General features: G+C 36.9%; 1 protein-coding gene across 1 annotated transcript; it reads left to right on the forward strand.

Annotated features, from left to right (window-relative positions):
* The first annotated feature begins 7254 nt into the window (after positions 1-7254).
* On the forward strand, positions 7255-11835 carry LOC149072971 (trafficking protein particle complex subunit 12). Its single transcript, XM_089246493.1, has one exon. It carries the CDS (start codon positions 7418-7420, stop codon positions 9104-9106), a length of 1689 nt encoding a protein of 562 aa, XP_089102619.1. The 5' UTR covers positions 7255-7417; the 3' UTR covers positions 9107-11835.
* Positions 11836-16592: the final 4757 nt, after the last annotated feature.

Consider the following 16592-nt stretch of genomic DNA (forward strand, 5'->3'; position numbering starts at 1 on the left):
CATTTTTTCAAACTGAAATCATCTCTACCACGGATGGTTGAGGAGACAATGGCCGTACTAACTCTTAAAGGACACCCTGTATGCAACTACACTACCACACAATTTGCATACTCTCTTCAAAGCCTTAAGACCAACTTAGAGGTAGAATTTTAAGAAATTTTTTTGGGAGTCTCAACAGTATAAAATAAAACTACTGACAGAATTTTATGTTTATAGCTTCGTAGTGAGAAGGGGGGAATTGGGGATCCGGTCCCTTCGAAATGAGAGAAAATGATTGAAATAAGGTAAAACATGGCCAAATATATTATTTGACCACCTTGTCCCCCCCCCCCCCTCCGAATGGAATTTCTAGATACGGGCCTGACCTTCAGTGGTTGCGGCTCGGCGATGAATCAGTGAATTAAGCTGTCAAGACATGTAATTTTATACATATGAATAAAAATATTTATCTACTATTACATTGCTTTCGAAAACCTTGAAAATTTTAAATTAAGATCTTCATGATACCGTCTAACTTTGTGCAATATCATTTGACATTTTAAGTCTATTTGAAACTTGAGCGAGAAAGAATTTCGAAAAATTCTCAAAGAAAATAATAAGGAATAGCAGTATTTGTGGAGGATAGAAAAAGCGATAAATGCCAGAAAAAGGCAACCCTGAATCCTTTGCTTTTCGCCAAGTTGGAAAAGTAAATGAATTTCCAAATTATTGATCTCCATTGATCATGGTATGCGCCACAAACCACTTGCAGCGACAAACGGAAATCCCGACAGAAATCGCGAAGTGCGGCTTATACGGCGAAATTAAAATTTGAAAATTTTATTTGATCGCAATTCATCATTCTCATCGTCGCCCCAACGCCCTTCATCGCGAGAAAGTCAAATCCCGACAGAAATCGCGAAGTGCGGCTTATACGGCAAAATTAAAATTTGAAAATTTTATTTGATCGCAATTCATCATTCTCATCGGCGCCCCCACGCCCCTCGCCGCGAGAAATTCAAATCCCGGCAGAAATCGCGAAGTGCGGTTTATACGGCGAAATTAAAATTTGAAAATTTATTTGATCGCAATTTATCATTCTCATCGCCGCCCCTCGCCGCGAGAAATTCAAATCCCGACAGAAATCACGAAGTGCGGCTTATACGGCGAAATTAAAATTTGAAAATTTATTTGATCGCAATTTATCATTCTCATCGCCGCCCCAACGCCCCTCGCCGTGAGAAATTCAAATCCCGACAGAAATCACGAAGTGCGGCTTATACGAAAAAATTAAAATTTGAAAAATTTATTTGATCGCAATTTATCATTCTCATCGCCGCCCCTCGCCGCGAGAAATTCAAATCCCGACAGAAATCACGAAGTGCGGCTTATACGGCGAAATTAAAATTTGAAAATTTATTTGATCGCAATTTATCATTCTCATCGCCGCCCCAACGCCCCTCGCCGTGAGAAATTCAAATCCCGACAGAAATCACGAAGTGCGGCTTATACGAAAAAATTAAAATTTGAAAAATTTATTTGATCGCAATTTATCATTCTCATCGCCGCCCCTCGCCGCGAGAAATTCAAATCCCGACAGAAATCACGAAGTGCGGCTTATACGGCGAAATTAAAATTTGAAAAATTTATTTGATCGCAATTTATCATTCTCATCGGCGCCCCAGCGCCCCTCGCCGCGAGAATTTCAAATCCCGGCAGAAATCGCGAAGTGCGGCTTATACGGCGAAATTGAATTTTTAAATTTGACCTTGTCGGGATTTTGACTTGTCGGGATTGTGACCTGTCGGGATTTCGTCTGTCGGGAATATGACCCATTATGACCCACACCCCTCGCAGGAGGGCTCTCTCCAAAGCGTATTAAAGACAAGCGTCTTCTCTCCTATGAAGGAACCGGTCCTCTCCTCGGAGATGAAAGGTCAATCCTTTCAAGGGCATGCGACACCGTCGGCAGAGGGCAGAACTTCCGAAACTGCCGTTGGGGATTTGAATTTGAAGGACATTCCACCTCCTTTTCCTTGTATTAGCGACTCGTGGTACTTTTTTTCTCCCGTTTAATTTCATCATTTAGTTTAATTATTTTAATAAAAGGTCCTTTTCAGGGCCATTATTTTTTTTCTTTAACTTCTCTGAACGTGTTTTTCCCTTTTGAAGTTTATTTTTTATTTAATTTTTTGAATTACGTTCATTTTTGCGATGGCAAAAACTTCTAACCGTTGTAGTTACCAAGGATGTGAAAGGCATTCCAATACTGAAGGAGTTCATATCAAAGCGTATTAAAGATTATTGATACGTTTGGCTCTCTCTCTCTCTCTATTTATATATATATATTCCGCGATAACACGATTTCTTTCGCATTTTTTCCCACACAGCCAATCACGTTGCTTCAGTCTCTACGATAATTTGCGTAACTCTACGATATCTCCATTTTCGTATCTGATCGCGGAACAGTGGTGCAAACAAGGTAGACATTTCGACTGATGTCCCGCGAGGCATTTCAAATGTGCAATCGCGCTATTTTCACACACAATGTTATGAAAACGATTTTATTTTTTAAACCAACAAATTTATGCATTGAAAGCACACTTAAATATTCAAGCAATTAAAGGACGATAACGACTTCAAATTTCTGAAAATGTGATAGAAAATCCTTGTAAATTTTAGTAAAAACCTTCTCCAATTTATCAATGCATTTTTCGATAGTAAATCAACTAAAAATAAACCAATAAATTATAGTATGAAAAAATATGGCGTTCACATTAATAACCGCAAACAACTATGAAATATTTAAACCGAGATATGCCCCCTGGAAAAAGTTGAAATGACGGCCCTGCCCTCCACCCAGTGCCGTCTTAACGCATGGGGCCCACCCGGGCACGGCCCGGGGGCCTCAGGAGAAGAGGGCCTCACAAAAATGAGAATTAGTTCAAATTTTGGAGAATTTGCCTGGTAGGGCCTCAGGAAAATCACTTGGCCCGGGGGCCCATGATGCTCTTAAGACGGCCCTGCCTCCACCCCCACCCGTTTTACCGTGTGTGTTGAAAATTATGACCTTTTCCACAAAAATGGTTGATATCATAAAACCCTTGTGATTTAATTTCTAAATCACTGCAAATTTTTCATCTTTATATATTGTAGCCTTTCAGAAATCGATGTAGTTTCATTACATATGGTGTTCTGATTGAATAAAACAACTCTTATTTGAGTTTTACTTAATATATTCTACTATCGCAGCATTAATCCCGTGATTATGTTTGAATGTCAGAAACATGCAACTTTTCATAGAAAATCACGCAACTCGTGGTAACGTAAGTTGGGGTATTACTGTATCATTATAGAAATTGGGCGCGGTAGCCCAGGTCGATAAGTTTTACTGTTCAATACAATACAATAATAATTATACAGGGCTCTCGGCTAAAGTTTTACTGTTGCGTACTAGGGAATACAATTGTGAATTTTCAGGATCGCTTTAGTGATGTTGCTTATACACCAAAGGTGCACTGAAGCAATGTCTTAGGGGGTTACCACCTCCAACCACCTTTGTATGATTCTATGAGCACACAAACATGTAAAAATAATTTATTACTATTATAAATGACATGAAATAACTATATATAGGGCGCGGTAGCCCAGGTCGATAAGATACTCGCCTAACGTATCAGATGATGTTTAGAGGTGTCGCGAGTTCGATACCCCTTGTCAGAAAACCTTCCTGACACAGGGGTACAACAGAAACGGCGACATGACCGCAGAAAAAATTGCTACCGCAGGGAGTCCCCCATCGAGGGGTTAGCGCACCAACCTCTCGATGAGTATAAAAACAAGCCTGCAGTTCGGAATCTTCAATAAATTGTAGGCCCTGGTCTAAAAAATTAGCCCTCGTGTGCAGGAAATGACCGTGGTGCGACAAAAATGATCAAATTATAGAAATTACAATTGCATTATAATTTATAATATTATGATGAGGTAATAAATATAGGGAGAGATGTTGCAGCTTGTTATACAAAATATAATAACATATAGTAATGTGCTCTCTCTCACGGAGGAAGTTGAGAGAGGGCTCCGTTTGCCCCAGCCTAGTTACCCACCTGCACGATAAGTTATCTTAGTGTAAACTACACCTTTTTAGGTCAATTGTTGATTTGTTATTAATTTGATATTTATTCTTTGGAAGTGCAGTCTTTGCATGACGTCATTTTGTACACGACAGGGTAATGGAATTCAAAGAAATCCTTGAACAAAAGAAGATTCTAAAAAAACCATATTTCCGTAATTTTTCGCGATTCACTGTAGTTTCATATTTTGTGGTGGAAATCTAAATTCCGTAGTAGTTGGCAAGTATGCTTATAACTAGGGCTACGATTTTCATAACCTAAAAACTGATAAAAAATGCTCTATAAAAAATGAATATGCTCCGAAAGACCAAAAATTTGCCTTATGAAGTAAAAAAATAATATAAAAAATTTACCTTTTATATTTACAGTAACATTAATTTCAGCAAAATAATATGAGAATGAGGAATATTGAGATGCAATTAATTAATATTACTCAACACTGTATATAAAACGACGTTTTATGTACAGTACTGAAAGAAAATTTCGGATTCCAAAAATAATCCGGATAATGGGAATTCTTTTAAATTGCGAAAGGTTTTGTACAGCCGTATTTGTATGTGACTAGCCGTGTATTGACTATTGAGAGAGAAAAAAAGAAAATGTCAGAGAGGTGTGTACTTCTGTAGTAGATAAACCCCCGTTTCACAGAAACCTTTGAACACATTGTAAATGATACCCCCCCCCCACAAGTACATACTGAATTCTTCTATTCATTGACTTATCTATAAGTCTATATAACGTACAAGATTCATTGAAAAACTGGTTATTTGTGGAGATGAAGATTACACACAAGAAAGAAAATTCATCACTGTCCCAACGGTCTTTCGCTTGCCGGCGAGTGCTCTACCGTCTAAGCTATGGAAGCAGATAGACTACTTTAACCTTGGAGCGTATATGGACGGCATATATTGGACCTTGGAGCGTGTATGGAAAGGCTCCGTACATGGACGGCGGCAGCAGTCAACTAATAGCTTGTGAATAACATAGGCCACCAGATGGCCACATGCATACAGAAATGTCCTCTCCACTTGTTAATACAAGATTCATTGAAAGACTGGTTATTTGTGGAGATGAAGATTACAAGGAAGAAAATTCATCACTGCCCCCACGGGTACTAATGTATTTTAAATTGACTTAAAAACTTTACATATGCTAAATAATGGAATACATATAAAAAATATGCATTAAAGTTATTGAAATATAATTATTTGTTTTTTCACAGTTGTAAAGAACAAACCATTGTCTCTCATCTATATATATAAAAACAAATGTATGTCTGTTTGTTCTTTATGCATTACTACACCATTCATCCGATCGCCATGAAACTTTGGAAAGTTGTTGAGTATACTCCGCGAAGGTTTCTCTCTCTCTCTCTGGCATACTTTTTTTCCCTTTCCTTCATTTCCTTGAATTTCCTTTCTTCTGAGATCGCAGCAACGCGCGACGGGTAAGCTAGTTTGGAATAAAACCGCGGGAGTTTTCAAAGTCTACACAACGCGTTCCGCTACTTCATTTCTAAGCATAAAATTCCAATTATATGAATCAATGTTCGAATATGCCCGGCCCACCAAAACTTTTCCTTTGTGTTTTTTGGACCGTTCCTGAAAAAGCTCGAACCAAACTGTACTAAATTATTCTGGGCAGCCGCAGGTGAACCATGAATTTTAGGCGAAGGTGACAAAAATTTGAGAACCCACTGTCTTCAAAAAATGTCTGTTTGAGAACAAAACAAACTTGAGAAAGGAGCAAATGCTAAAAAAATCAAATTTACGTCAGATCAATCGAGTAAGAAAACTGCAAGAAACGTTCGGATTATTCTGAAGCTCATTTCAAATAATCATATCGTATTACTATTGTTCAATAATATATTTTTGTGTGAACTAAAATTTCTCGCTGAAAAGGAAGCAGTGACGGAGAAGATGAGGGCTTTCTGCTCGGTGCTTTGATCAACGGCAAAAGCATTACTGTTGAATTATTGGCAGTAATAATTGAAGTATTGATTAAATACTATTCAACGATTTAACCAGGTGTTTTATCAAATGTGTTAATGGTGAAACATTTGCACTTTTGTTGAATAAAAAACCATATTTTCTACAATTGGTGTCATTGAGTAACCAACTCCTGAAAATCATCGTAAATCATCATAAATCTTACTTACCATAGAGACTAGTACCATAAAACAGTATCACTCAAACTTTTCTCACTCGCAGCTACCTTGCTCTACTCGTGGTTCATCGGTGGCTCCCGATGAACCACTCCCGATGAAGTGTTTAGTAGATTTATGCATTCATAAAAGACCACTTCAAAGCATTAATAGGCACACATATCGATACTTCCATCTCGGAAGTATCGTCTTAGGATATATTATCTTAGGATGACTATATTTCGTCGAGAAAAATATAGGAAATTTTGGTTCGCTAATACGGTAAAATATGGGACATTGCCAATTATCGCCAAAGAGTCGCCAAATTTCGACGAATGTGCCAATTATTCCACAAATTTTTCAAATACACCTCAAATAGCCGTTTCGGAGCCCCCCAAGTTTGAAAAGATTTTCAAAATAATTTCATTTGTGGTGATTCGAGAATTCAGAATATTTTGCTTCTCAAAAATCGATTCAACTTTATTTTTCATGTCGTCCAGAAATTGAGTTTTAGTTCTGCTTTTTCTTTTGGCACGAGGAAGGTCCTTATTAGCTCTCTATTAACTTTACCTTCATTTAAATATTGTAGGGAAGTGGTTCCCAAACTTTTATCACCCGTGGCTCCCTTGCTTAGTTCATGGTTCCTCTGCGGCTCCCCATAATAGTTTGGGGAATATTTAAGGAAGAATTCAGGGAATATACAAGAAAAGGCAACAGAATAGTAGAAATAATAGAAAATGTATCAACGGAAGTAGCGAATCCAAGTTAACTCCGTTTAAAAAATCGGGACAGTTGGAAAAACAGAGAAAAACTGGGACTATTCGGGAAATATGGAACATATGGTCACCCCATGTTGGCTGTATTAATCCGGATTTAGATTACCGTTTTCTGTATTTTTCTCGATAAAATATGGTCAATTAAATAGTGCGTACTTGATCTTGACACTTGAAATAGTGAAAAATCAGAGCCTCAATCACATATACCCTGTATAATAAATAGTGTATCAAATGATATTTATTTACTCTGTACCGCCTTCTTAGACAAACTGTATAGTTAATGCGATTAAGTATACGTATTTGTAATGTTCACATGAAGTATGTTCAATGCTTTTGAAAATTTGGCGGACGTCGAAATCATTTAATTATCAAGTGGTGTATACATCATGTCGGACGCGAAAGACATCATCGAGGTGGTGAGTGGAGATAGGACTGATGGAGAAGGTATTTCTCCCAGTGACATTCCAGTTGTTCAATCTCTGGATGGTAAATCTAATGAATCTGTTTTAATTGATAGCAAAGGTTCTAAATTTGATCACATTGAGTCCAAAAATGATCTGGAACAAGAGAATGATAATGGAAACTCTTCTACCAAACAGTCTTCAATTCTTCATCTCTTCGCAGAGGATAGATTCGGCAAGGACACTGCTGGTGTTGCATTTTTCGAACAGATCGCGTCTGAAACTAAAGTTGTTGGAACAGTCAACATCGATGTTGCAACTGATTTACATAAAAATGACAATTCTTGTAGTTCAGTGCTATTCGAATCAGATACTCAGGAAATTATTAGTGCTTGGATCCCTTGTGAAAGGACTAAACGAGTTTTAGATTCTGTTATAAGTCCATTAGCTGAACCTAATCCTGTTGAGAAAGAGATGATTACGAAACCTACAATTATTGTATTGGAAAAAGTTGCTGACCCTGTCAAGTCGATGCTCGATGAAATAAGTCAGTTTGGATCCCAGAGAGAAGCTATTGCTATGACTAATGTTTCTTCTGATGTAGAAAGTTTAAAAAAAATTGTTGAGTGTGGATCTTACCATGCAGCATTCAATCTTACAACTGCGCTTTTGAAATCGCTTTCAGTTGGAAATACATGCATTGTTCCGCCAAGTCCTGATTCATTTCAAATTTGGTTTGTCCGTATTGCCTTGTTAGTTAAGCTAAGAAAATTTTCTTTAGCTGAAGCTGAAATTGATACCTTCGGTAATTTAGACAACCCAGATCTCTACTATGAATTTTATGGTGATAAATTTAGTGGTAAGAAAGGATGTATGGTACCTTTTTCTTTAAGACTTCTCTTTGCTGAAATACCACAATACAATGGAAATTATGGCATAACATTAAACAAACTATATGCGATACATCATGTGATCTCAAAAATGAAAAAGAACGTCATGAATGGGCAAACTGAAAATGGCAGTAAAGAAAGTGTATCTGAAAACCGACGTGATGAATCGTTAAAACTTTGGAATCAAAGAGAATGTAGAGTTTTGTATTCAATACTGAACTGTTTTTTTTCCCAAAGAGATTATGTTATGGCTATCAATGTCGCTCAGAGTTTATTAGAGAAAGATAAAATCCATGTGGTTGAATTGTATTCAGCACTGGGTCGAATATACTTACAGTTAGGAGATGTGAAATCAGCCCAAGAATGTTTCAACTCTGCTTTCTCCAGCTCTGAAAAAGATGGTGACTTAAATTTGAAGTACAAAGAAATAATCAATAGAGCATTATTAGCTGTTGCGCTTGGAGAGATCGATAAAGCTCATGATTTGTACAAAGAAGCTTTGGCTTTTCGACCCATGGACCCTTTGTTAACTAATAATTTATCAGTATGTCTTTTATACATGGGGAAACTTAAAGAATCTCTTTCACTATTGGAGAATGCTATACATGTTAATCCCAAAGCATATCTTCACGATAGTATCATGTTTAACATCTGTACATTATACGAACTAGAATCATCTTATTGTGCAGCTAAAAAACATGCACTCTTGAAATCGGTTGCTTCATTTGCTGATGATGGTTTTAATGTTTCTTCATTGAAAATTTCAGCAGCTGCTAAAAACTAGTCATTTATTTTTGCCATGGACTATTTTTGCATGCATGAAAACATTTAGAATATCAAAATTTGTAATAGCTATATGCTGTTTATTTATATGTAAAAAATATTTGATTTTGTAATATTATGCAGAAACTTGTGTTTTTTTATGAGGGGCACATTAATTTCATAACCCATGCAGGGTTTTTTTTTTAAATTGTTAAAAATTGTCATGGGTGGCATTTAAATGCTCAAATTTCATCCTACAATTTATTGTAAACTATCATGCTGGAGTGATGCCACAACAGTAGAATTGTGTTTATATGATTCATTTATATGAACTCTATTATAATATACAACATATGGGATCGGTTTCAATCAGGGCATGACAATCAGCTATCAGCTACGGATCTAGGAGTGTGTTTGGAGAGGTAATTGCCATGGGTTAGTTAAATGGCCCTATATTTTACAGGATAGACCAATTATCTTCCATATTATTCTTCTCTTGTGAGGGGCGATCGTCCCATTTCCTCCTCTGTATTCGCTCCTGATTGTGACAAAAAAATGATGGCATCTAAAAGTTTTTACTTGTGTTAGTGCATTGTTTCAATAATGTGTTTCTACTAGATTCAAGTCTGAGGATGACTTTTTGGAATTGATGTCTTGTCTACCAACATGGAAAGAGGTAGCCAAGTCCTGGAAAAATTATGTTTAACCTTCCTTTTCTGGAAAATATATATATATATATATAGCAGGGCTGTGTGTGTGTGTGGACAAATCTTAAGCTCCAGTTGGTCATGGCGACTAAATAATCAGGAGTGACGCCTAAAATTTTCTATATGTGATTACTAAATTAGTGTCAGAACAACATAAAATTTTTGGGATATCAGTGTATCTATCAACATGGAAGGGGGCGCTATATGTTCTAGAAACGTTTGAAGAAATATTATTGTAAACCCATTTTTCTTTGAAAATTTTTTTTCTGGTGCCTAGATTATTTTGTGATTTGTCAAGCTCTGTATATAGACATAGCTCTCCTAAATATTTTTGATTCGTCAAACCTTGGTCTCCATTCATCTTAATATATTTTGATGTTAAAATATTTTATTTATACAATCACACAGCTTCTCTTACGCATTTTCTTATTTCTACTTGAATCCTAAATTTCAGAAACAATATCATTTCCATCAATCAAATTTTTTTTTTCCATTGGTATATACAGTAAAACCTCGTTAAATCGTCACCCTGATAAGTCATCACTCCAGTTAAGTCGTCATTTTTCTTTAGGCTCTTCCAACTTTTATAGACAACAATGTTATTAAACCCTCGTTTACTCGTCACTATGAAAACGTTTGAGAAAGTCAGAAAAAAAAAACACTATTTTTATGGCTCCCATTGAAAAAAATAGCTTGTTAAAATCATTGCCATATGCTTAAAACTCACCATAAAATCCTATATACCCAAATGGATTAGTTTAAGTAACAAAAGTTACGCTGGAGAAGTTCATTTGCCAACTAAGGTTTTTGAAACGTTAGGGTCTATTCGAGCTAGATCTCATTTCTGCATTGGCTCTACTAATTTAGGACTTCAAATTTAAACAAAATATCTGTTGAAAAAAATTAGACATTCTTCCCCAAGTTGAGGTCTTCTGTTTACTTTTCCCTGCCCAGGGCCCCCCACCTCAAGTCAAAAGTGTTCGAGATTACCTTGTAGTTGTATAGTTAACTACTGATGAAGAATTGAAACACTAAAATTAAATTTGATGTATATGTAAAATTAATGCGCAATAGAGAGTTCTATTATGTAGAAAAGCTACTTATTCTAACAGTTTCTCTGTTAGTCTAAATTAAAAATTACTGGTATATATATAAATCAAAGTGTACAGTACATTTTACCCCAATAAGTTAAGTAATAGATCAAAAAAGGTAAAAAAATTGGCTATCATTTTTTCTTTTACAATTTATAAATTTTATTAATATTGTTATTTTGATTCATACTTCAATAAATGTCATATTACTTAAATTAATACGATTTTCACAAGATTGCACATTGAAACTGACTGCACTCCGCTTAAGCCGTCATAATTTTTCGATAACATGAGGTGACAACTTATCGAAGTTTTACTGTATATATATTCACACTGCAAATCAATCATCTTTTATGTATATTGCCACCATAAAAACAAAACTTTTGGATAAAGAAATTCTATGAGTACCAAGCAGGCTGATGACCACTTGAGTGAGCATTAAAATTTACTGTAATTTTTTTTTAGAATTCTTCAAATGCTACGAGTCCAAATTAGTTTTAATTTTTTAAAATGCAACCATACTAGATGTTTCTGTTGAGTTTTTTTTACTTCAAAGTTAGTGCTTTGTTTTCAGATTCCTGAAGAATTGTAAACCCATTCAGACTTTTTAGAGGGTACAGGTTTACAAATAAAAAGCATGTACAGTATAAATCATCTCTTTTGTTTCCAGTAGAATTACCTTTAGCTACAATTCTTTGCTAGCTGTCTGTGTCAAATTCCCTGTTCTTGCAAACACATGCACACACAAAGTCCCCCTCAAAATAGACTTTACGAAAAAAATTTGATAAAAATTTTGAATCAATAAAAAAAAATCATTTATGAAAAAATTAAATACCAAAAGTCAACTTTGAAGAAAAATGTGTAAATATGTTAGCTCTTGCAAATAATCTTCATAAAATTTAAAAATTTACATTTATTTTCACAGAATTTTTAAAAGAATGTCATTGGAATCCTTAGATTCAAGTAAAGGATAATTGAGTTATCATATTTATGTGGTTTTTTTTATGAAATTCACTTTCATGATTTTTTTTCTTTTTGTAACTATTTTAGATATTCAGATTATTTTCAAACAGGATTCAAAAGTGAAGTAAAAAACATGGAATTTTTATCTGGGATTGTGATGTCCACTGTAATTCAAATCTATGTTTCAGCTGTACAACTTTCACATATACAAGATGTTTTGATGTGGCATCTTAAACCTCATCATATAGGGCCGTATTCACCAACATGGTTTAAACTGTAGTCACAATTTTTGGAAAAGAGATCAACATAGATTGATTAAAAACCACAATTTAACCAATCCATGTTGATCTCTCATCAAAAAATTGTGACTATAGTTTAAACCATGTCAGTGAATACCGCCCATAAACTACTTGAATAGGGTTCCACTGTAGTTCTTATTTATAAAAATCAGACCTAATTTATTAATTTGATGCCTGAAAAAATTTAAAATCACCATAGTAAATGCTGTAAATATTATCTTTTATGATCCTTATCTATCCAAGCTGCGCAGGTGTGCTGATAAAAAAAACACACCATAAGTGAATATGGCATATTTCTATTCCTTGCATAGAAGAAACAGATTCACCCACATGAAATAAAAATGTGAGGAAACATTGTTTATGATTTTGGCAGTTGTGTGGAACATCAAAGCAGTATATTGGCATACATAGGTGTACGCAGAATTTTCTCGAAGGGGGGTTCAGATTTTTTTCCTTCTGGGTTTTTTTTTTTTTGTTTTTCCTGCAAAATAACACTATAATCTTGGCTCGGGGAGGGGGTGGTTAGAACTCCAAAACTCCCCTTTGCGTATGCCAATGTTGACATAAATGTTTCTATTTCGTGCAGGATTTACATAAATAGATAATTTAAATTATCTGATTTTGACAACTTTGGAGCATGTAGATTTATGAAGTTTTTTGACAGGTAGCTGATTTATTTAGGAATGAGAAAATTCAACTGCCCTTGTGGGGAGTCAAACCCACGTCCTCTCACTTGCCAGATGACCACTCTAGACCAGTGGTTCTCAACCGGGGGTCATATGGCCCCCCTAGTGGTACTGGGATACTTCAGGGGGGCCACAGAAGAAAATGGAGAAAGTGGCCACGACAGGTGGTTTGGAGGGCTGCAGAGAGGTGAGAAGAAAAATTAAGGTGACTATACACTTACAGAATCTCTAACAAAACCACCCATAAAACCCAGGGCCGTCTTAGGGTATGGACCCACCCGTGCCTCACCGCCTACATTTTGCAGCAGGATCCCTAGGATGGGGGTTTTTTTTTGCAGGCCCTCCTCTATATTAAATTATAGTGTGAAAAACAAAAAATTATGACAACCATATCAGGCCCTGGTCTGCAGTTCTGTCAGTCCCACTCTTGTGAGGGGTCATGTCCATAAGTGGATCCCACCTTATGATATTTTGTATATTATCACAAAAAATGAGTAACTTTGCCTGGTTTTAATTTATACAAAAATTGCCACGTTTTTAAGACAAATAAATTCGAATGGTCGACGCGTTTCGGCTCTTCCACGGAGAGCCGTCATCAGGACCTCGTGGTCAGAATACACACGAATGAGTCGTGGAAGAGTGATGTTTACGTCTGGTACTGACTCTTCCACGACTCATTCGTGTGTATTCTGACCACGAGGTCCTGATGACGGCTCTCCGTGGAAGAGCCGAAACGCGTCGACCATTCGAATTTATTTGTCTTAAAAACGTGGCAATTTTTGTATAAATATTTTGTATAGTACAATAAATTTTGAAAATATGTAGGCTGCTTATTTCCAGCTAAGTATGGGACTGCCATAGCATCACTTTGCCTAGGGCGCCCATGATGTTGAGACGGCCCCGAATAGAACTCGGACTAGCGGGGAGCTCAATAAATTCTAGGCCAATCTTATTTGCAAAATTTTCGTTCAGTATAAATTCACTTAAAAAAATCAATTCAATACGTATAAAGGATCTTGCTTCTAGATGAGGGTCGTAAACTCTGGGTAAGACGGGGGGAGGGGCACGAGAAAAAAATATGGTTCAAAGGGGGCCACGGGCAAAAAAAGGTTAAGAAACACTGCTCTAGACTACAAAGGCAATGAATATTTCAATCTTTCCTTAGAACTTGTGTGCACTGAACGAGACCGTACATGGATTGGTCAGACCTAATTCAGGCCAAAGCTCACAATTGCTGACACTGCCACCAGATGCCAACTTATCCGAGGATGATGTCACTCATAGTGCCTTTATAGTCTAGGGCGCTTATCCGGCGAGTGAGAGGATGTGGGTTTGATTCCCACAAGAGCAGTTGAATTTTCTCTCTTTCCTAAATATATCTTCACATCAGCCAGCTGTTAAAACCTTTGTATGGATAGTGAGAGTGACATCATCCTCGGATGTACACTTATATAACTTATTCCTGCCTCTGAAAAGAACTTTCATTTTCTTCCCTACCTGTCAAAAGAGCCTTTGAATACAACCATCCTTTTTAATGAGGGCATCTTTGACTGATCTGAACCAGGATCTGATCACCAAGATTGTTTGATTTAAACCAAGTGATTTCTTTTTCAAAAAAATATAAAAGTGGCCTAAACATAATTTTTACCTATTATACAAATGCAAGGTCACAACAGGCCAGATGCCCATAACAATATTGATGTCACACACAGTGGCGTAGCCGGGGGGGGGGGGAGAGCAGAGAGAGCGATTGCTCCCCCAATCGAAATTTTGCCTACATTGGCGCCTATTTTTCTAAATGACTTTTGATCTCTAAAAAAACTTGTAAAATATTGACTTTTTCATTTCCTACCTTCATTGACTGAAATGATGAGTAAAGGCCCCTACACACGCTCAGTTATATCTGCACAGTCATAACTGAACGGTTCGGTACATCCACACTACTCAGTTATACCTGTGCAGGCGAAGCCTCTGGAACCGGTTCTAGGCGATCTGTGGGGGGATATTTTCATTCTTCGCGGTCTTTTGATCAGTTCGGATTTTTTCATAGTCTATAAAGTTCGGAATTTTCTAGTATGATTTCCACAGATGATGTTTTGGGTGTAGTTGGATTGGTTATGGCACTGAAAGTTATTAACTCAAAAAAAGAAGAAAAACGGGTAATGCGCGGTGCAAAGATTGGTTAAGAAAAGTCAACAATATTCGCACGTTAAATTATTACGGGAATTGTGTGAGATTTGCACCTAAAGATTGGCATAATTTTCTCAGAATAGATCAAGATACCTACTCAAAGTTACTGACTTCGGTGATTCCATTAATAGTGTAATGAATATGTCATTATTCTCAAGCCATTCGCCCCCCCCCTAAAGGTGAGGCTGGGATCAGGATTCTGGTTTCAGAGCCAGAGACGATTCCCATCATTCTTTTTCCCACGCTAAAAATTCACTACAGTGGCGGCCCGGCAAAGAAAATAGCCTCTATGCCCTGCGGCAGGATGTGGGTGGGAACGGGCACGGGGGTGACGCCTAAGGCCGAACACATACTGGGGAGTCGAACAAAGAGAGCGATTTCAAAAGAGAAAATACATCGAGATCAGCATCGATGTCCCTTAACATACTGAGGAGGCGGAGGAGAGCGAAAATGACCGCAGGCGTTCTGAAGGGTAAAGAAGAAAAGCATTTGAGCGGGAAACGTGACATCTCATCAACTAGTAACCCTACTAGCCAAATCAATCAGTTTGGCAATATTGGAGGATTCCAATAAACCAGCGGTTCTCAACCAGTGCTCGGCAGAGCCCTTAAGGCCCCGTGTGAACTCCCAGGGGCTCCGCGGCCACTCGAAGAAAATAAATACAAAAAACCAGTAAATTTGAAAAACATAATTATTTATATTTTTGAATAATAAAAATAAGTCAGAAACTTTGATGAATAAATAAAAAATAGTCGTCTGGGGCTGCCATAGAAATTACGTACCAGAAAGGGCTCCGAGGGTCAAAAAAGGTTGAAAAGCGCTGCACTAAACGCGTTAATCCTCAAAAGACTACAAGTTATGATATATGTTTTTAATGACTTCTTGTATCAAACCGTTGTTTCGAATATTATTGCATAATATGTATAAAGATTGAAATAATTATACTTCAATCAAGATAGAGAGACAACAGAATTAGTTAGACACTGAATAAAAATACATGCCTATAATCCGCAGAAACTAATTTCGATACTTTCAAAACAAAATATCACCGTTAATGAAATGAAGCGAGAAGTTATCCATACACCTCGATGATGAAACCGTAATTTCTTTATGCCCAGCGTATCATTATGAAAATGATTGTTATTAGCGATAGATGTATACGTGGTCGTTAATCACAAATTATCAGTGTGGATCCATTATTTATGACATCCCAGAATTATAGATTCCTCCTATAAGCAGGGCCGTCCTAAGAGCATCATGGGCCCAAGGGCCAAACGATTTTTCTGAGGCCCTACCAGGCAAATTCTCGAAAATTTCAATCACATCTCTCTTTTGTGAAGCCTTTTTTATCTTGAGTTCCCCCGGGGCGTGCCGTGGTGGGCCCATGCCTTAAGACGGCACTGCTTTTATCCGGCATGTTCTGTGCATAACCAATTTCAAAGAACGCACGGATGCTGCAATAAACTGGTTTCGAGTTTGTGAGAAATACAGAGATATGTATTGTATGTGAGATGTTCATTATTTGTATCAGAAAAAAATCTCGTGTCTCTTTTATAACACACGGCATTCCAA

This window comes from Pholcus phalangioides, unplaced genomic scaffold (assembly GCF_987345545.1).
Source record: "Pholcus phalangioides strain wild (caught in Gottingen) unplaced genomic scaffold, Ppha-v1.0 ptg000017l_1, whole genome shotgun sequence".
NCBI classification, from domain to species: Eukaryota; Metazoa; Arthropoda; class Arachnida; order Araneae; family Pholcidae; genus Pholcus; species Pholcus phalangioides.

Bases quoted from the DNA above. Each gene is read 5' to 3' on its own strand.
- LOC149072971 (XM_089246493.1), top strand. From the start codon at position 7,418: ATGTCGGACGCGAAAGACATCATCGAGGTGGTGAGTGGAGATAGGACT.